General features: G+C 47.4%; 2 protein-coding genes across 15 annotated transcripts in view; one reads left to right on the top strand and one right to left on the bottom strand.

The window, feature by feature from the left end:
- The first annotated feature begins 18 nt into the window (after window positions 1-18).
- Window positions 19-9,818, top strand: zbtb11 (zinc finger and BTB domain containing 11). Its single transcript, XM_013270756.3, has 10 exons — window positions 19-790; window positions 1,757-2,004; window positions 3,007-3,238; window positions 3,323-4,344; window positions 5,201-5,518; window positions 5,601-6,021; window positions 6,634-6,751; window positions 6,832-6,990; window positions 7,540-7,715; window positions 7,929-9,818. The coding sequence occupies exons 1-10, from the start codon at window positions 481-483 to the stop codon at window positions 8,468-8,470; spliced, it is 3,546 nt and encodes a 1,181-aa protein (XP_013126210.2). The 5' UTR covers window positions 19-480; the 3' UTR covers window positions 8,471-9,818.
- Window positions 9,819-10,041: 223 nt separating this feature from the next.
- The window catches only part of tp63 (tumor protein p63), a 58,972-nt gene continuing 48,477 nt past the window's right edge, over window positions 10,042-20,536 (bottom strand). For 9 of the 14 annotated variants that reach the window (XM_019351679.2, XM_019351682.2, XM_005451225.4 and 6 more), the window contains 10 exons: window positions 17,740-17,926; window positions 17,536-17,651; window positions 17,118-17,227; window positions 16,888-17,024; window positions 16,618-16,700; window positions 16,411-16,535; window positions 12,901-13,046; window positions 12,493-12,640; window positions 11,505-11,598; window positions 11,110-11,406 (listed from right to left, as the gene is read on the bottom strand). In XM_019351679.2, the coding sequence (XP_019207224.1) occupies window positions 11,110-11,406; window positions 11,505-11,598; window positions 12,493-12,640; window positions 12,901-13,046; window positions 16,411-16,535; window positions 16,618-16,700; window positions 16,888-17,024; window positions 17,118-17,227; window positions 17,536-17,651; window positions 17,740-17,926 (1,443 nt within the window). Of the gene's footprint in view, window positions 11,407-11,504; window positions 11,599-12,492; window positions 12,641-12,900; window positions 13,047-16,410; window positions 16,536-16,617; window positions 16,701-16,887; window positions 17,025-17,117; window positions 17,228-17,535; window positions 17,652-17,739; window positions 17,927-20,536 lie in introns of all 14 variants that reach the window. The other 5 variants (XM_019351683.2, XM_005451223.3, XM_003444217.4 and 2 more) reach the window with 3 other exon arrangements.

Here is a 20,536-nt window from a genome sequence, read left to right as displayed (position 1 = left end):
AAATACAATTTAAGATCAATATATGGCCTTACACGGTGTCAGGCGAGACTGTGGGTTTTGTTACGCCCACTAAAGAGTAATAAAGATTTAGATAAGTAAAAATATTTAATCTATAGGTAAATAAAACAAAATAAATACACTTTTAAATTGCTCGGGTTCTTTTCCATGACGTTAAAGCTTTGCACATTGTGCCCTCTTGTGGCAGGGAAAACATTTGCGTACTTCCGCCCCTGTTACGCCAAATCCGGTTGTGCAGCAGCCATTTTGTCTGTTCGGGCATTTCTCCCCAGTCGGTTGCGAACTGCAGTTCCACCTTCGCAAACAATTTGAAATGCATTTGTAGCGGCTCTATTTCGCATTAGCAACGATCCGAGCGACGTACAAAAATTTCCGTCCGACTTCGGGAAGCTGAGGAGGGTCCTCCTCTTCTAGAAAAATCCACAGTTCAGCGTGAGAAGCGCGGCTCGGCTCGGCTCGGACATGTCGTGTGAGGAAAGCTACTTGGCCATCATACGCTACCTGACCGACGAGCGGGAGCCGTACGCGCCGGGGACGCCCGGGAACACCAAGAGGAAGATCCGCAAGGCGGCCGCCTGCTACGTGGTGCGGAACGGGACCTTATTTTATCAGCGCAGGTTGAAGGGCCAGAATGACTTCACGGAGCTGGAGGTGGTGCTGCAGGACGAGCGCAGGAAGGAACTTATCAACGAGGCGCACATTATGGTGGGCGGAGAGCACCTGAACCAGCAGCTCACCTGGGAAGTCATCTCCCAGAAGTACTGGTGGAGAGGTGAGAGAGCGAGGGGGGTGGCTGATAGTTAGTGTGAGGAGTATAAATGAGCCGGTGGAAATAAACACGATGAGCCTGCCTGCAGAAATGCATGCTCACTGCTGCTCCCTGTCGCCATCTAGCGGCCAATGAGGAGGTTTGATTCAAACGGATGGATGTTATTAGAAGGGAATATTAAATTAATATAAAGGAGAAAGCTCATCGCTTCTTGTGTGTGTCTGTGCGTTTCAGTTGAACCTTCAAAAATTTTGATCAGAAAGTTATTAAGTTGAGTTTAAGAAATGTGCATAATTTAGCCAATATATAAAGCATATGTTCGGACTCTGATATCAGATACATGTCTGTCTGTAGCGTTTTCTAACGATGCCCCGTGGTTATTGGATAGATCGAGATGGCTCAGGGCACACAGCTGATATGTTTGCAGCTGATCCTGAAAAATGAATGCAGTCATTGTGTGTTATTGCTGCCAGTCCAGCTGTGCAGAGCTGTTCGCCGTAAGATGACAACATCTTTCTTCATGTGTTTTTAATTTTTATTATTTAGTTTGACCTTTTCGTCTGTTTTAACTTCAGACTGTGGAGTCAGCAGGAAAGGTTGATTAAGTATTTGCAATTGGGACACCCATGAGGATTTTAAGTATGTCAGATGGTCTTGAGACTGACCAGAATTAAATATTTGACAAGTTAAAAACAATAAATACAAAACAATAGAGTCACAAAAATCTAGTAATGGTTTGCTTAGTCCTCATTTCAGCTCCATCCTTTTATTCTTGGAGTAGCTTTTTATGATTCAGTGTTCAAAATAAGCCTCCCTTGTCTTAAACCTGGCTAATTTTCCACCACCAGTCAGGAAATGATTCCTTTTACTGCTACAGGCGTGACAGGAAGTGCTTTAATTTTTGCACATGTGTAGAACAAATCAGTTTCTGGTATTGATCAGAGAGTCGCTGTCATGCATCCCCCTTAGGGATCCTGAAGCACGTCAAAGACCACATCAGGGAGTGCGCTCACTGTCAGAGCAGGCGGGGCACCGATGACGGCTCGGGGCAGCGATCGTTCTCCCGACCGGGCAGACGCAGGACTGCTGCCAACTCCAACGAAGAAGAGGAGGAGGAGGAGGAAGAAGAGGGAGATGAAAATTTATTCTTCACAGATTGTTCTCAACAACAGAGGTCCAAGATGGCGAAGGGGACGCCGAAGCATGAGCTGGTGTTTGTGAGTATCAGAGGTCTCGTTCAGTGTTTCCCACACATTTATGTTCCGTTTGTGCTGCATGTTGATTATTTAACATGACTCATCATTAATGAAACAAAAGTCACGGTGTTACTGATGCTTTTCTTTGACTTTCCAAAGACATCAGGGGTGGTCCCTAGAATTTGGCTCTGGATTAGGGTGTGTTTGTGGTGCGTTTGAAGACATGAGTGGCTTTTACAGGTTCACCTACATTAATGCGACTCTCACCTCCTCTGCTTAGATCTTGTTGAGCAGAGGCTCATTTACAGCCATCTTGGCTCAAGCTAAATTAAATGAGCTTGTAGGGAGGGGAGACAACGGGCATGTGTGTCCCAAAAGGAGGTACGCAGCTGAACCGAATTATTAAATAATTCTGTTATTTATGACAAATGGCTGCGGTTCAGCTCCATCTCCTCCATCTTGAAGTGCAGTTTGTAGTTCTGGTTCTGCAGCAGAACCACCTGTTGCAGGCTCTGGCTAGAGTGACCCTCTGGCTGAGAGATGATCTTAAGAACTGAACCAGGACCGCCATCGCCAGCTGCAGTCCAAGACCGTTCGAATTAGAACTGTCTTGCTTCAGGATTCTGCAGACAGTGAAAACAGATTTGATACTGGTGATAGATTAATAAGTTGTAATCTCTCACTGTGAAGACAAGTCTGGGAGGTGTTATCACCATCTGTAGCGCACCTGAATCCATGACTGAAAGGATCTGGCTAGCTTGGATAGATTCCTGCCTTTGGAAGCAGCCATCCAACATCTGAGACTGCCAACCAGCAGAAAAACAGGAGGCAGGAAGCGCCTGGCTCATCTGATTAGCATTGGCTGGACTTTCAAAATAAGAGCTGGCCACTCAGTAGTAAATTGATCATGCTTGGTGGGGGAAGGAGGAGAGAATAAAAATTGAAGTTTGCATGTGAGAGAGGTTGTTTTTTTATTACTGAATAAAACTGATGCTTTTCCCTAAAATGTGTTTTATTTTTCAGGTTGACAGTAAAGGCGTGGTCAATCAGTTCCTGTCCAAACACAGCCAGACCATGTTGGACAAACTCAACGAGCAGCGTCTCAGCAATCAGTTCTGTGACATCACGCTGCTGATCGAAGGCGAGGAGTACCGTGCGCACAAAGCTGTGCTGGCAGCGTGCAGCGAGTACTTCAACGAGCTCTTCTTTGAGAAAGGCGCTGCGTCCACGCACGAAGCGGTCGTCGACCTCTCTGGTGAGCACTTTGGGGTTTTTTTTTATTCCTTGCTGGATGTTTTCCTCCTTCGCCCAGCTTTAACATTCCTCCTTCTTCCTGCAGGGTTCACCAAAGCCAGCTTCCTCCCGCTCCTGGACTTTGCATACACATCCACGCTTACGTTTAACTTCTGCATCATGGCGGACATCGCAAACCTCGCCCGACACCTGCTGATGACCGAGGTGCTGCAGATCTGCGAGTCGGTACATAAGCAGGTGGAAGAGCAGAAGCTGACGGTGTATCAGAGGGGAGACGTTCACACGGTGTTGTCGAGCGAGCCGGCCACTCAGGAAGAGGCGAAGAATGACTCTGAAACCTACATGGTGACCATAGAGAGTGACGGACAGGCATTAGTCACGCACAGCGGCGTCACCGTGTCAGGCGAGACATTGGCTTTTGTTACACCCTCTAAAGACGGCTGCATCCAGCAACCGATGGCGGTCATTACGCAGACAGTAGAAGGAGAGGGAGTACACGAAGGGGAGGCTGGACAGAGCGAGACTGTGGCCTTGATTGCACACACCGGGCAGGTGGAACCGGGTGAGACCGTCACTCTTATTTCAGGGGGTGCTGAAGGTTTGGAGGGGGAGACGATGACTGTGGTCACCCACAGTGGGCAGGCCGGGGCCAGCGAATCCCTCGCCGTGGTGTCCGCATGTTTGGCGATGGAAGAGCCACAAGTTGCCGAAGCAGAAACATTTGTCATAAACGTGGAACCGAACAAAGAGAGCCCGCTGGAGGTCACCCAGCTGGCACCTGCAGCGGCGACGTCCACTCAGGAGGCCACTACGGAGCAACAGAGGGTCGAACCAGCGCCACTGCCGCAGAAACGCAAACGAGGACGTCCAGCAAAGGTGAGGAAGGAGGTGGAGATAGAGGAGTTCCTGCCGCTGGAGGACGAGGAACCTTCTGCAGATGAAAGTCACTCAGACAAGCAGGAGTTCACGTCAGATGACCCCAACAGGAGGCGACTCCGGCAGCGCTCCATCGCAGAGGGCGGTTACGCTCGTCTGCATATGGGGCTGGAGGAAGAGGAGGAGGCGGCGAAAAAAGGTTCAGCCTCACCGCGTGCTGCCACCCCGAAGGTACAAAACGGTCATCCCATCAAAAATCCTTCGGCACTGCTTCAGTGCTTCCTCAGAATCCATGTTTACAGCATTAAACAATGTAGATTTAACAAAGACATGAAAAAGTTCACGGGGTGGGTCTAAAGCCTGAGCTCAGGCCTGGGGCCGAAGAACATATTTACTCAGTGAAAGAAGATTTCAGTTAACTGAAATCAATTTAAAAGCAAGAAATAGTCGCAGTTTTTGTCTTTATCATTTTGATCGCTTTTCTCAACACATCCTGCCTCACGAGGCTTTGTTTGTCCAGACTTAGGATGTCCACATGATTCCGAGTTGGCTGCCTTCAAGCTTTTTGTGTTATAAGATCTACTCTTCCCAAAACTCACCTCTTCAACAAAACTCTCAACCTTACGCCTTTTTTTTTTTTTTTTTTTTTTTTTTTTTTGTACTCATGTGTAAAGCATCCCTATGATACAAAAAATACCCTCCATGTTACAATAATTAAGAAGACTAAACCAACCCTGAAATAAAACTAAATGATCTTGAACAATATAAACTGAAACTCAGCAAATCCATTGTAGTAATTAACTGAAACGGAGTTTAATAGTGAAAAAATAATTAAAAAGCTCAAAACAAATCAAAATAAAATCTACTTAGAAAATAAAAAACAGCTGTGGTCCGCTCTAAAACTGATTTCTTGTAGAGAAACTTGGAAGATACTGAACCCTCCCGCACTGAAAATGCAAACTGGTTTTCTTAAGCTCCATGAGAGGCAAACAAGAAGTGCTTGTGACAATTAAACCTTTGCTTTTGTTAAAAACAACAAGATATGGCACATGCTGAAATATTTGTGGTGTTGGCACTTGTGTTCTAGGTTGGGTCGAGGCCCGGGAAGAGAGGCAGGCCGCCCAAGCAGCCTGTGGAAAGTCAGGTGGAAGCACTGCCTGAGTCTGCAGCGGATCCAGCGGTCAGTGCTGCGGAGAGCGTTATGGCCGAGGAAGTCGCTACTGAGGAGGCCGGGGCTCCGAAGGTTTCAGAGCCAGAGACCACAGCCAGTCAGGAGAAAACCCAGGCAGAGAGCACCGTAGACGGCGAGCACACGTGCTCCGAGTGCGGCATGTCCTTCCAGAGACGTTACTCCCTCATCATGCACACATTAAAACACGAGAAAGCTCGAGGGTACAAGTGCAGCGTAAGTGTCGGCGCGTGTCACTGTGTGGCGTTGAATTGTTAATGCTGCCCGCTCTCACCGCGATGTTTCCGTTTCCTTGCAGCTGTGCAGTAAGGAGTTCCAGTACGCCGCCTCTCTCCGCGCCCACCTGGCCCGACACAAGCAGCAGAGCAGCCAGCGAGCCCCCGTCGCCAAACCCTCAGTGGAGCAGGGCTCCGAGGGGAAAGCGGACAGCGAGATCGACGAGAAAACGTCATCATCGTCCTCGCTCACCAAAAGAGAATTTGTGTGTGACATTTGCGGAAAGACCTTACCGAAGCTCTACTCCCTGCGGATCCACATGCTGAATCACACCGGCGTGCGGCCTCATTCCTGCAAGGTCTGCGGGAAGACGTTCGCCCACAAACATAGCCTGAAGATGCACCGAGCGCTGCACGACGTCACCAAACAGTTCCAGTGTGAATTCTGCAAGAAGTCGTTTGTGAGCAAAAGGAGCATGGAGGAGCACACCAGCCTCCACACAGGTCAGTCACAGGACTTCAGCTTTCTTCTCTTTAATCCAGGATTTCTGAAAATTCCTCTTTCCGATTGGTCTGCATCTACCTGACTGTACTTCTTGTTCTGCTTTGAGACCCTCTGTGAACTGAACGAACGCTCAGCAGGTGGAGACTCGAGGGTCAAACTTTAGTTTAGTTTAGCGTTGGTTGGCTAAACAAAACCTTAAATCCCAATCAGAGATGATGACTATCATGATGGTGGTAGTCGACCAGGTTATGTGTTCAACATCAGTTACCACGGTGATTTAGCCAGGAGAAAAAGAGCCACTTTCACAATGGAGAAAACACTTAACTTTGACAGTGATTGTTGGGGTTTTCTCTGTTTTATTTGTATTATTGTAGGGTCTTTAACTTACAATAGAAAGCGTCTTGAGGCCCCTGTTGTTCAATTGAATTGAACTTGAGTTTTATCTTTGCAGTAGAGCTCTCGGGTTCATGTGCTCTCACTCTCTGAGGCTGCGGAGCTGTCAGGAGAGGCAGCTGATTAGCGGCCTGACAAAGTGTCTATAGTGTTATATAAAAAAGCTTGGCTCAGTCCTTTGCAGTGGTCTGTATGACAACATCACTGTTTCTTTTCAGGTGAATCGAAGTACCTCTGCAACACGTGTGGAGCCACCTTCCACCGAGCCTCCGCTCTCAGCAAACACCTGAAGAAGCACCAACCCAAACCCGACGTCCGGCCATTCGCCTGTGCACAGTGAGTAACTCTTCATCAACACTGTCCTCTTTGCTTCAGAGCCCGAGCTGCGGTCTCAGTCTGCTTCCTCTCTTCCACAGTTGCGATAAGAGGTTCTACGAAGCCAAAGATCTGCAGCAGCACATGAACAAGCACATGGGCCTGAAGCCGTTCCAGTGCCAGGTGTGCGGGAAATGTTACAGCTGGAAGAAGGACTGGTACTCCCACGTCAAGTCCCACAGCGTCGCCGAGCCTTTTAAGTAAGTGTGACAGGGGTGAAGTGCACCCCACGTTGCACGTTGATCACGTTGCATCCCAGAAATCAGAAGTAGAATAGCTTCAGGGAATTTACTCCTACAACACAACAGCCCTGTGACACCTGTCACCGTGTAACTTCAGACCGCTGAGACGAACTTGATACGTGATGGTGGCATTTAAGTTTGTAGTGCCCCTGCCCCTCCCCAAAACTTCTCCAAACAGCCACATTTTTTGCTTTCACTCCTGCCGTGACACTGAAAAACAAAATGAAGCTTTCTGATGATTATAAAACATTTTTACCATCCTTCAGAACTTCATGTTCTGCTTTTCTTTTCTGCCGATTATCAATGATTTCATACCAGCTGAAATAAAACCAAATTCGCTGCCATGGAAATATGTAAAGGAAAGTAAGCGGTACCTTTGTTTCACTTAAACTCCTTCATGGTTAATGAGTGATGTAAATTGTGAGCCAGCCAATTCTGTTGCAACAACAGAATTGGCTGGCTTTGATCGTGCGCCTTTGCAGTGACGCCCTTTGTTTGTGTCGTCAGATGTAACGTCTGTGGAAAGGAGTTCTTCGAGAAGGCTCTGTTCAGGAGGCACGTGAAGAAAGCCACGCACGGGAAGAAGGGCCGAGTGAAGCAGAACTTGGAGAGAGAGTGCGAGCACTGTGGCAGGAAGTTCACGCAGCTCCGGGAGTACCGACGCCACATCAACAATCACCAGGGTAAGCGCGTCGTGCAGCTTTTCTCATGTAGAAGATGCCTTTTATCGCTTAAGTACGAACATATAACAACGTAACCTAAAATGAGACCTCCTGTGACTCTCTTGTTGACTCTGCTGTCCTGTGAGGGTGTCTGGTGGGAGTGGCGAATTAGTTTTCCGTCCTATAAATGCGATCATTAATGCCCCTCCATCTTTTCTTTTTTTTTTCTTGAAGGAGTGAAGCCTTTCGAATGTCTGACTTGCGGTGTCGCCTGGGCCGATGCACGCTCTCTCAAGCGCCATGTCCGCACTCACACAGGAGAACGGCCATACGTGTGCCCCATGTGCCAGGAGGCCCACATCGACGCACGCACTCTACGCAAGCACATGGCCAAGTACCACGTGGACAGCCTGCCTGGGAAGATCATGCTGGAGAAGGACACCCTCCAGTTTCACAACCAGGGCACACAGGTGGAGCACGCAGTCAGCATCCTGGCGTCCGACCTGCCCCCCGAGCTACGGCCTGCGCAGCAGCCGGCCTCGGAGGAGATCGAGACGGTGCTGATCACGGAGGAGACGGTGGAGGCCGTGGAGGCCGTCCAGGCTGTGCAGGCGGTGAGCGACGGCTCGGTGGCGACGCTCTCGGATCAGGGCATCATGCAGGTCGTGAACTACGTCTTGGCCCAGCAGGCGCTGACGGGGGGGAAGCTCGAGGAAACCCCTGAGGTGATTCAGACGATGGAGGTGGAGGTGGCTCACGTCGCCGAGGTAGAGTAGCTGTGGGCCTGAGGACGGGGACTCCCCACACAGACTGATCACGTTGCTTCACAGTCTGTATAAAATGTAAAAAAAACCCCATTCAGATCCTATTTTTCTGAACTTGTAAATAGTGTAATGATCTCAGACTCGAGGTTTTCACTGTGTGCATTGTCTGTAAATAGCTAAACAAACAGTAAGTGGATACATTTCAGACATGAACTGTGTTGTCGCTCAGGAGGAATGCAGGCAGAATTAAAGCTTTGGCTCAAACTTCTCTGATCTGTTTTTGTTGTTTGTTTGTTTTTTAGCTAATACCAAGATGATGATGACAGCTCAAGCCTTTGTGTTCTGTATAGTTTGTGGTTCTGATTCTGCACCGGCTTCCTGCAGGTCATCAAAAAGACAGAAATGTCTTCTGTAGATTTGCAGATGGTATTTTTAAAAATCAGAGACAAAAGGCTGAGATAGTTTGGACACGTGTACAAGGAACAGGATGATGTTTGTTTTTTGTTGAATTTCATTTTTCACAGACTTATCAGTGTCACAGTAGAGCTTGGACCTCCTTCAGGACCAAGTCTCCCCATCTCAGTAAAACATTGAGGAGCTGTTTTGAAGCGGCTTGTAATTTAGTGGTTTGCCCGATATTGTTTGATTATTTGTATGGAAGGTAAAACTCTTGTCGAAACTTGTTTTTGAATCCTGGGAGCCTTTTCTGTTTTTCCTTGTCTTTTGCCAAACAGCTGGCCTCCTACTTTTTGTCAGGTATTATATATAAAGTTACTGCAGGTTTTTCAAAGCCAAACATTTCAGCTACAAACAAAGGCAATGGCAGTTCTTCCTGTTTTTGGGTGTGCAGTGAAGGCATCGTGTTCCCAGTAATTTTGTTCCCAGCTGTTGACAGCCTTTTTGAGGACCAACACAGAATTGGACTCTGTAGCAGGAGTTGGTTACCTTTGTTAGGTAACTTCAGTGTTAAGAAGGTGGTGTAGTTCTTTCCAATGTACACAATCAGATCTCAGGAAAAATGTCCTCACCATTCCTGGAAGATCCCTCAGACCTCCACGTGCAGATAACAAAGGGTCTATTTAATTTTTTTTTTTTTAAGAGTGTCTCAGTGATGCATAGATTCGTGGTAAACAAAGCACACAATCTCTCAGTTCCACGTTGTTTTGCTTCTGTTTTGACTTGGTTATTTCTAATTAATAACATGGTGTAAAATGTCCTGAGTTCATCTTAGGTTGTATTTTTCTGGTAAGACAGGTAAGCGTCTCTTTCACGTCTCTGTGCAGATTCTTAGAAGCACGACTGAAGCACTTTCTTGCTTTTTGCAAACAATTTTAAAGCTTCTTTTTTCTTTACACAGAAACCTTTTATTTGTCGACTTCAGAGGCTCAACCTCACTGGTTTCAGTCCTGCTTTTGTACTTGTCCTTTCTGCTCTGTCGGGTCTGAACCTCAAAGAATAAAAAGAATACGCAGCAGTGCTCGGACGCTTAAACAGAGCTTCGTGTGACTTCTTGAAATGACGTCAGCCACATAAGTTCGAGATATCTTTGAGTTTGTTCAACGCAGAAATAAACAGACACACAGGAGTGTTAACATGCAATACAGCAAGTATGGATATTTATTTCAGATTTATATCAAAATACCCTCGATATACTGAGACATATTTACAATACATTGTACAAAAATATGAAACTGCAGTCGGTTTCTGCTTCTTTCTAACAAATGCAGACTACTGGAGAGAAAGCTGGGCTAAATCCTGTGTCCACACAGACACACTGCATGTACTCCTGTGAACTGATTAATACATTGTTCTTAGTGATAAAGCTACCAAAGGAAATCATGCAGTTCCCTTAGAGCAAGTTTAAAAAAAAAAAAAACAGAACTATACAAATTTATATACATTTAACTCCAGTTTCCTCTACCAAAAGATCAAAAAAATACTTTTGCTCAGCAATAAACGAGAATAAAACGACATCAGTCATAACTGTGAAACACTGGGTGGAGTGTTAGGCCTATATGTGGCTACATCAAATGAAATACCATCATTTAAACACGCACGCACGCACTCAAACACTTCGCAAACAGACTTTTCAAGGCGACGCGTTGGTCTCACAACACATGAAAAAACATTTTTTTTTTAAAAGCAAAATACGGAAGACACAGCAGAAAAACAAATCGCCCATCAGCTGACGTAATACTTCTGAGAAGAAATGTTTGAAATGACTCCTGCCACGAGCGAAAACCAGTGTACTCGACTAAAAAAGGGTTACAAACTAAAATACACTTTTGCTACGGCCCATAGCAGAAACACAAGCCCTAATAAAAGCCCTCTAACGCGGTTCCTTTCCATTCACGCTTTGACTCAGGAATGAATCGTGAACACTTGAAACCTCAAAGCAATCTGGGAAGTCCTCAGCATTTCTTAAGTGCTCTCAAGAAATTACAACATAATAAAATGTAAAACAGAAACAAAAAAAAAACTAAAAATGCACCGTTTGCTCAGCACCTTTAAAATAACTTGGCGGGACAACATGAAAGTAAGTGCGTCTGTTTGTTCTCAGCAGGCTTTGCACTAAACAGCAGGTTTTCAAATGAAATGTTCATCAGCAGGCGTGAAATGACAAGTGGGGACGCAGCGGCGGTGGCGGCGTCTTACTCTCCCTCCTCCTTGATGCGCTGCTGTTTGTTGCGGCGCGAATCCAGGTCGAAGGAGAAGTCGGACCACTCGTCGCGGGGCGGGAAGGAGATGGTCTGGCGCAGGGTGAAGCGCACGGCGTCGATGACGCGCTCGCCCCGCGCCTCGGAGGAGCCCACGCTGACGGTGGAGGCGCTGCCGGTGGTGCGCACTATGTGGGGAGGAGGGGAAAAATCCATAGCCTGTCGGTGCTCCATGATGCCCTTCCAGATGATGTGCTGGAACTCGGCGGGGATCTTCAGCCTGGACAGGTCCTAATGGTCATTACACAGGGGAGCGTTAGTATTCGCAGGGGGAGCCAATCTTCTCTCTAACCCATCAAATGACTCGTGTTGGATAGCGAAGGGCTCACCTCCATGTTATAGTTCTCAATCTGGTAGATGTTGGTTAGGCCCTGTGTTGTGAAGTAGTCCAAGCAGCCGGCGCAGCCCAACCGAATAAGGAAGCTGCAGGAGGAAGAGGAGGAGGAGCGCGTTAGAGTTTGACATTTTTAGAGGTTCTCATCAGAAATACGTGTGGACAGAAAAGTGGCTCGTTATGTTTGGAATAAAGCTTAAAGGTCGCTGTTCTGTTGACGCTCTGTCAAATTTTTGGACTCCACTAGTCAGTGAGGTCACCTTTACAATCTGCACGGTTATGTTTAGTTTCTATTGTTTTCTATTGTGTTGGCGTAATTACGACTTGACTGTTACCCCCTGTTACCGTTAAGTATTTGTAGGTAACTATAATTACACTGTCATTTCAAATAAATGCCATTAAAATCCATTTAACGAGAGGTGAAGCGTTACTGATCGTCTCAGGTGTTTGTTTCTGACAGTGGACTTTCCCGGTGCCCCCCTCTCACCACGCTGGCATTAAAACCAGAAAGTGGAAACGGACGTCACGCGCAGCTCGAGGTTTAAACCCGCCTCTGCGAGCTGCTTCGTTCCTCAGAGAACGCCTCCTTCCAAAGAATTTTTGTTGTTGTTATTGGGGTGTAATTTACTCGAGCGTACAAATCGTCCGAAATAACAGCAAAATGCACCGAATTGTGTCCAATCCGCGATCGTGTTGTCTGATCAGTGCATAGCTGCCATAAATCTACAGTTTTGTAGCGATGGCGAGGGTATGTGACTGGCTGAAAAGTGAGGGGGCTGTGCTTGGTGAAACCACTGTCAGAAAAAAAAAAAATGAACTAAAAAATGAAAAACTGAAAACAAAGAGGTCTGAGGTGCGTTTGGTCACGTGATCAGCTCGCTGTGTGTTGTTGAGCCTCCGCACGCTTTGAAGAAGAGCACAAAGTCTTCTGAAAGGACTAAAGGTGATGAGTGGATGTGTGGCGCTGTGGTTTGGTGAGGTACCTGGAGATGCTGCTGTCCATGGGGTATGGAGGAGGGGGGGTACAGTGGGAGGAGGGCACCAGGGGCAGCTGTGGCTGCAGGGCGTGTGTGGGGCTCAGTGAACTCATGTCGGCATTCATGGGGATGTGAGTGCCCATCATGGGAGTCACTGCAGAGACAAGAGGAGCTACTGTGAGCCTTTGGGGTGCGGGGGCGTGCAGAGGTCACTCTGTACTTGACTAATAATGCATCATAACAGGTCAGTGAGGAAGCTGCACTGGGGGAGGGGAAGTGAAGCGTTCAGGTCCCCTCCCGCCTGCCTCGACCCGCCATCTTTACAAAAAACCCGGAAACACGGGGACATTTAGGGGAGCGGGGGGCGTGTACGACCCGAGAGAGACAGGAGGAGAAAGAAGGGGGCACACTTACTGTCAGTGAGGCCTCCAGACATGCTGGACGGGGTAAGCGTGTTACGCTGCTGGGGGTTGATGAGCTGGCTGACGGAGGGCAGCTTGTTGACCTTTCCGGGGGTGGGCGAGGTGGAGCCGAAGGAGGGCTGAGATGACATGGAGGTTCTGGGGTGGGAGAGAGGAGGAGGTGATGGTTACTGACAGCATTCAGCAGAAAACAACATGAAAACATTTTTATTCTAGTGATACAGAAAAAAGAAAATCAGTATCTCCCCTGCTACTGTCACCAGACCCTCGCCCCAGGAAGATGGAAATATTACAAATATTTTACGCACTCTTTTCATTTGAGCTCAGTTTGAGAGACTCTACTGCATCTTAGTTTTTTATTGTTTCACTACTTTCTCCCAGAATTTCTCCTTCGACCACACGGGATATAAAAGATGGACGTAGGATCTGTTATGAAGCTCTCAAACCAGATGTAACAGTCGAAGGGGCTGATCAAAGTAAAAACCTGATGGAAGCTGCACACTGATTCACTAACTGGCTATTATAGCACACCCCGAATAATCCTCTGACTCTAATAATTATCATAATTTACAAAATGAGCCTCGTGTTTCACTCAGCGTGAGCTAAAAGTAGTTCCTGAGATCATCACGTCATCAGAAAAGTGTTTTCTGAGGTCACAGAGTGACACAGCTGAGGGATTTTTCCCAGCAGACTTAATCTCCTGCAGAGGAGTCGCCTCCTGCTGGACAGGTTTAAGAAACTGCTACGCTGGCTTCACTGTTCAGATCTAGCAGCTACATCCATCTTTTACACCAGGGGTGGGGGAACTCCAGGCCTCGAGGGCCGGTGTCCTGCAGGTTTTAGATCTCACCCTGGGTCAACACATCTGAATCAAATGATTAGTTCATTACCAGGCAGCTGGAGAACTTCAAGACATGTTGAGGAGGTAATTTAGGCATTTAAATCAGCTGTGTTGGATCAAGGACGCATCTAAAACCTGCAGGACATCGGCCCTTGAGTTCCCCACTTCCCCTGCTTTACACAGTCTATAACACAGGTGTCAAACTCCAGTCCTCGAGGCCCAGTGTCCTGAAACTTTTGCATGTGTCCCTGTTGCAACACACCTGAATAAATGTAGTAGGTCATTAGAGTCTTGCTAATGACCAGTGAGACTCCAGTGAGAGTGGGGGGTGTAGCAGAGCACACAGCACAGGACTACTCTAATCTCCAACAATAAAAAGGCTTTAGCCCCAATTTCATCTCTTAACAGGCACATTTTCCAACAAAACAACAGAGAAAATCAACAGTGGGCGTCAATCACTGCATTTATCAAACCTGAAACTCTTAATATTAACTGCAGTATGAACTTTCTATGTTTTGACAAAAATCAGCAAACCCAAACTTATAAACGGAGAGAAATTCAAGCCGAAAAAAGCCATTTATTATAATCTGACAGACAAAAGTGCAGCAGCCAAGTAAAATCATCTGTTTTAAACAGAACGGTTCACATCTTCCTCCGTTTAAAGAGATCTTTTATTGAGGAAAATGAAAAAACAAGCACGCAAACTGTCCCGCAGTGACTTTAGAAAACATGACCAGCATCAGCAAAAAAACAACTCAAAATTTAAATCTAGAGATTTGAGTCCAGCTCTCACAACAATGCAAAGACGCAACACATTTAGTAAGAAATAAGAAATCTAAAATGATTCCCGTCCGTTTCACAAGCAGGAGATAAAGTGGTGACTGAGAACACAAAGTACAGTCTTTATGGATAAAAATAACGCATGCAATTCACAAGTTCATTTACAGTTCAGTCTGTAGCGATTAGGAGGGGGATCACATAGGCCCGCAGCCTACTGAAACCCTCACACCGTCTGTCGTGGCTGAATAAAAACAAGACGTGATCATCCAGCATTTACAGCAGCAGCGGAGAGAGAAACAGAAAGTTCACATCCTCGGTGTAGAGTCCCGGGACGCACAGGAGGAAGCAGGTCACAGAAATCAGAGTTGGTGAAAAGGAGGCAGAGTGGAGGTCCGTTTAAGTCGAGGGAGGAGGAAGAAGAGGAGGAATGTGGATTTCAGGAGGAGCTGCACCGCCGCCTCTGCTCTAATGCGGGTTCCAGGAGCTGGCTACCGAGACGGGTTTTTATCAGGCTGCAGGGAGGAACCAGAAAGAAGAGAAAGAGAGAGAGAGAAGAGCAGAAATAAGGGCTCACTGATGGAGGAGGAGGAGGAGGAGGAGGAAGGAGCGAGGGACCCCAGAGAGGTCCAGATGTACAGAAAACTACTCTACAAACGTTCAAGTTTGAGGTTCAGGAAACTCCTACTGTACTGCAGTAACATGTGTGTCCAGAAGATGGCAGTATGCACACACAGATCACAGCCTTTTTACAGAATGGTGTTATTTGACATTTAAAGGGAAAGAAGGAAAGGTCTGAAACACTTGCTGTTGACAGAACCTTTTATTTCCAACACCGAATACAGTAATAAACTCCAACAGGTCAAAGGTTTTACAAAGAAAACTGGGAAAAGCATGCAAAAATGGACAAACGGGAGAAGGATAAACACCAAATCCCAAGATTCTGGGGGTTGGCATCAAAATCTAATAGTGTCGAATTTGAAAAACTCTTCAAAAATTCTGCACTCTCTGTCTGAAATTAAACGTCTGCTTTTTAAGCTCTTGTTAGTGCTGAAGGGCGGACAGGCAGCGAAAACACAAATAAAGTCAAAGAAAAACAGCGAGTGCAAGCACTACGTCACTGCGAGGCTGTCTGCCTTCTCTTAATGGGAAACTAGAACATAAGCAGTAATTATCATCACAGCGCTGTCAAACTATCACTTACTCCCATCTCCTCGTTTCCATAGCTTACAGTGAAAGAAGGGAGGCGGGGCGAGGACGTGTGCGTTTGAGACACTTTTAATTACGCCGAAGCCGATAGATGAGGCCGAGGCACGGATTCTGTTTGCTGCTGTTGTGTAAAAACTTGGCAAAGCACCCAAAGGCGTTACCGGGAACCTTCTGGAAGCGTCTCCCTAACAAAGCGCAGCCAGGTACATTTGTCACGATTCATCAGCGTTGGCTCGTGTCCCATGAGAGAGAGCAAGAAGGAGGAAAGAAAATGACAAAAAACCCCAACAAAAAAAAAAGGCTTTTGCTTGGACGCGAGGCTGAGCCGATTCTGAGTAAATTCTCAGCTGCTGTGAAACGCTGGCTAACACCTACTCCAGAGCGTTTACTATCAGCTCTTCTAGCTGCGACGCTTCAGCGGCGGCAGTAAATACAATCAAGAAATCTCATTTATCAGTGCAATCCACAGTTCAAGCAACAAGTGAGCCATGTTCAGTCAGTTAGTCATCAGTGCCCTGCGTTCGAAAGACAAACAAACCTCCACACAAGCAAAGAAGACGTTTACTGAGGCAGAGAGTGCAGCTGAATGCAAAGAAACAGTTGAATTCAATGGTGAAGCTTGCCCGTTGTGCACATCTGTGTTTCACTCCACCAATAATCTGTTCTGGTACTCACTGTTTCTGCAGGAGGTTCTGCTGCTGCTGTCTGTATGACTCTATTGTGTGCTGCGGCAGGAACTGCATGAGTTCCAGCGACTCTTTGATTTTTACCAAAATCTCATAGATTTCGCGTCCTTTAATCTGAGGGGAACAGATAAGACGAGAGGTCAGCGAGCAGCTCAGACGTACTCCGAGCCATGTGAGACAGCAAAGCCACACTTACAGGCAAACAAAAAACTTCCTCATCTGTGGATCTTCTCTTCTTGATGGTGGACATCTGTATGCCGTGGGAAACCTGTCGGAAGGCTGAAAAAGAGAAGAGGAGAGCGTGAATACAGCGGCCGCCGTGCTAAAGAGAACAAGTCGACCTAAGACAGAGCAGGAGGGGGAAGAAGCGAGGGGAAAGGCGGGTTAGTGAGAGTCCTCGACGCCGGCTGCATGTCGAGGAAGACCAAAAGCACGTCAGCCCGTCACCAGCCCCGGCCCTACTTACGGCGTTTCGTACCCTCACTGCTCTTTGTGGCGTCCGTTACGTGCTGCTTGCGGATGCTGTCCTCGTCGGCCTTGCGATCTCGGCCCGGGCAGGCGCAGATCCTGGCTTCGAAGCAACGGCGCCCTAAAACCTGACCGCTGGGAGACAAAGACAGCCTCGGTCAGAAACAAAGCACGGCCAACGAAGGGGGCAACGAAGGGGGCGACGGAGGTGGCGGCGGCGCGGCTTACTCTCTGGTTTCCAGGGTGACGATGATGAGAATCGGGCGCCTGTTCATTCCGCCCACGCAGCTCGAGTTGCACATGAAATTGTACAGAATGGTGGTGAATTCGGTCCCCACCTGAGGAGGAGAATGAGACTGCAGGTGAGTGACGGCGGCAGGCGCAAAAACAGAGGTCGCATTTGGACGTATTTCAGGTTCGGGGAATTTAAATTGGTTGAATTATGTAGAATCCAAATGTTTAATCCGTATTTGAAAAATGTGCGTTTTTGCTGAAAATTGAATTTGAAGCTTTCATGGCGGCACTGAAAGCTTTGATGGAGATGTTGGTGAAGTGTCGAGCAGCTGAACATGACAGCGAACTCGCTTTCTGTCGCCATCCGAGTCGAGTGTCGCTTGGATTCCCTGTGGGTTGATGGACAGCTCACCTGGGGAGGCTCATAAGGAACCAGGACGCTCTGTCTCCCAGTGATGGAGTCCTCCACGTACTGGGCGTGGCTGTTTCCCTCCACGCGGATCAGGTGGCTCGGCGGCGCTATCTGACCTGGAAGCAACACGAGTCGTACGGTCAAACGCCAACAACAAACAAAGATGGCCGAGGTGAAACATGAGGCGGTGGGATTTTGACTGACCGTCATTGAATTCGCGGCTGAGCTCGTGGTTCGGGCAGCGTTTCACCACCTCGGTCACGTGTTCAGCTTTTTTGTAAACAGGCATGGCTCTGATCACGGCACCCTGGGGAGGAGTGGTGAGCACTTTGATCTGAATGGGACATGTCTTGGCGATCTGGCAGTATAACTTCTTCAGTTCGGTCGAATACTGCAAAATAAAACGAGAGAAAACACAAAAGATTACAGAAAAGTTTTGATTGAGGGATCGGTGCTTAAATTTTAAAGCACAGATTGATCACAGAAACACCCGAGACGTGATGGTAAATGGATAAAGTCAGGGGGAAAAAGGCTTTTGGAAACCTTGTTTTGGTGGAAACTCTCAGATTCCTGGTGACCAGTAAAATTTAATTAATCTAATTTAGCTTAAAAATAAGTGCACAGCGGTGTTTGAAGGACTTTGGTAACACCTGCTGCCTCAGCTGTGCACTTCTGGCTCCCCTGAAGCAAAAAGGGTTAAACTGAAGACTGTGATTATGACCCACTTAAATAAACACACACACAGCACTCGGCCCTACAAGTGAGTATTGGCCAACCTCAAAGATGTCTCACAGACAGCCTCTGGGACTTCCGAGGAGCACCATAAAATGGACCCCTCCAGGGGCAATTAAACAGGGCCTGGCTTTCATCTTTTTTTGGGGTGGGGGTGGAGGATGCTCTGTTAAAGCATCTGATGGCCACTCATCACACAGAGCAGCTTCTGAAGCGCCTGGCAGGCTGGAGCTGCATTAGGCTGAGTGCAGGTGGATGACAACGGCTCCGAGTGAAGGAGTGGAGGGCTAATCGCGGCAGTCACAAAAGATTCATGAGCGACGGGAGCCAAAATGTGATGGCTGATCACACAAACTGGCTCAGGCTCAAGTGTGCAAGCCAGGAGTCTTGAATAATGGATGCACCTTGATCCTTGGCACTGTTAGAAGCGATAACCAGTAAAGGCATCAGAAAGACCGAGTTCTTACTAATAGGCACAACCCAACTGTGTACACAAGCCATTCAAATCACTGCTGTGCAAGCAGAGCTTTAAATCCTCTATGTGCACAGAGCCGAGGGTGGAGGGGCGGAGGGGAAATTTTCCTGTCAGTTTCATTTCTGAGTGATGAAAAGTGAACATTGTGAAAACTGCTCGGGGCTGTGTTCGGGAACAATGCAACATAAAATTGCACCTCTATTAAGTTTGCTTCCAATGAAAAGAAGCTCATCCCAGGAACCGTCTGTGCTCACTTTAAATATTACACAAGCTTGGCACGGACATTTTCTGCTCTTCTCCTCAGGCGCAACCTCTCCTTTCATCAGGACAAACCTAAAAGTGCACCTCCCCGTCTCTCCCTTATGCCTGCATTTCGCCCACTGATGCAGTCTGCTATTAAACGCAACTTTTCACATGTGCTGCTTTTCCTCAAGTGACCCTCTTATAGTGACCCAACACCAACACTGCAGCGCTGATGTTCACTGCTGGGAAATATGAATGCAAAGCAGAAGATTTTTTTTTAAAAAAAACTGCATTTTGATTCGTGCACAAGGACTCGATAGATTGACTGATGAGGGCAGTTTAAGCTCTGGGACATGTACATCAACACGACAACTGAACTGACTCTTCCTTAAAATCAAAGCGGCCTTCTAGCAGCTTAAAAAAATGCCTCCAAGATGAATGGCTGTAGTTGCCCCCTCGCTCCTAACCTGATACTCCCCGTACGCCTCTGTCAGTCAGCTAAATGAGGTGGAGAAGCCAAGCAGAGAGATGGAGGAAGGGGGGCGAGGGTGTGGAAGAAGAGCAAAAGAGAAAGAGAGAAGTGCTGTGTAAAGGGTCTGCACAAATCTGAGCCTAAAGATCTAATCGCAAATGTTAGGCCAGAAACACAAAGTTTGTTTAGATGATATCCTATAGTTTCAAACACACACACACACACACACACGCACGCACACACACACACACACACACACACGAGTGGCCCATCCCAGCCCTCAAGCTACAAACTTTGAGTACACAGCTCTGTGCTGCTGCTGTGTTTGCTCAGCAGTGAGAGCAGGAGCTGCTGCTGCTGATTGCTGAAAGCAGCATGCGGTTAAAGCCAACACTGTTCAGGGTGGAGGACAGCCAGTTGACTGATGGGGATTCAGTGGCTCACACAGGGTGCGGCGCTCAGGTGTTAACATGTAATTATGAGCCTTTCATTGGTCACAATGTGAATTACACGGCCGAGGAACACAAGGCGCACAATGCAGAGCCGCTTAATCACAATCATTTGAAAGAAAACTTCTGCGAGTGTTTGCAGGAAGCACACGTGATGCATTGTTCAGCTGGCACAGGGCAAAATAATAAATGACCTAAAGTGGCTGTACTTTTAAATTCCACGCACACATCTGGAAAGCTCAGCTGGAAAACACTCACACACAGCTCGCCGCCGTGCGGACACAACACTGCAGCTTTCAAGCTACAATGAAAATGCGTCTCTGGGATAATCTGACTACACGCAACATGCAATTTGTTCTGATACTCGGACATAGAAAGTAATTGCACACATGCAGCCAGCGCACACAAACACACAGCACAGGAACACAGAGACACACACTTCCTGTGTTGCGCAGGTTGGGGCAGGCCCACAGTTGTAGCGTTCCTTTCTACCTGACAGGCGCTGCGGGCGCATGCAGAAGTCAAGTCCTGACAAACATCAGGCCTTAAACAAGCAACGTTTGGCGCCTCTGGTCTTGTCTTCTTCATACCTGACATGTCATGTCATGCCTACAGCGTCTCCCAAACCTG

The sequence above is a fragment of the Oreochromis niloticus genome, linkage group LG23 (genome assembly GCF_001858045.2).
Source record: "Oreochromis niloticus isolate F11D_XX linkage group LG23, O_niloticus_UMD_NMBU, whole genome shotgun sequence".
Classification (NCBI taxonomy): domain Eukaryota; kingdom Metazoa; phylum Chordata; class Actinopteri; order Cichliformes; family Cichlidae; genus Oreochromis; species Oreochromis niloticus.
This window is presented reverse-complemented; position numbering and strand designations above follow the sequence as displayed.

Coding starts and splice junctions, on each gene's coding strand:
- zbtb11 (XM_013270756.3), top strand. CDS start 481: ATGTCGTGTGAGGAAAGCTACTTGGCCATCATACGCTACCTGACCGAC. Junction 2,005..3,006: donor CGAAGCATGAGCTGGTGTTT/GTGAGTATCAGA, acceptor TTTATTTTTCAG/GTTGACAGTAAAGGCGTGGT. Junction 6,752..6,831: donor CGGCCATTCGCCTGTGCACA/GTGAGTAACTCT, acceptor TCTCTTCCACAG/TTGCGATAAGAGGTTCTACG.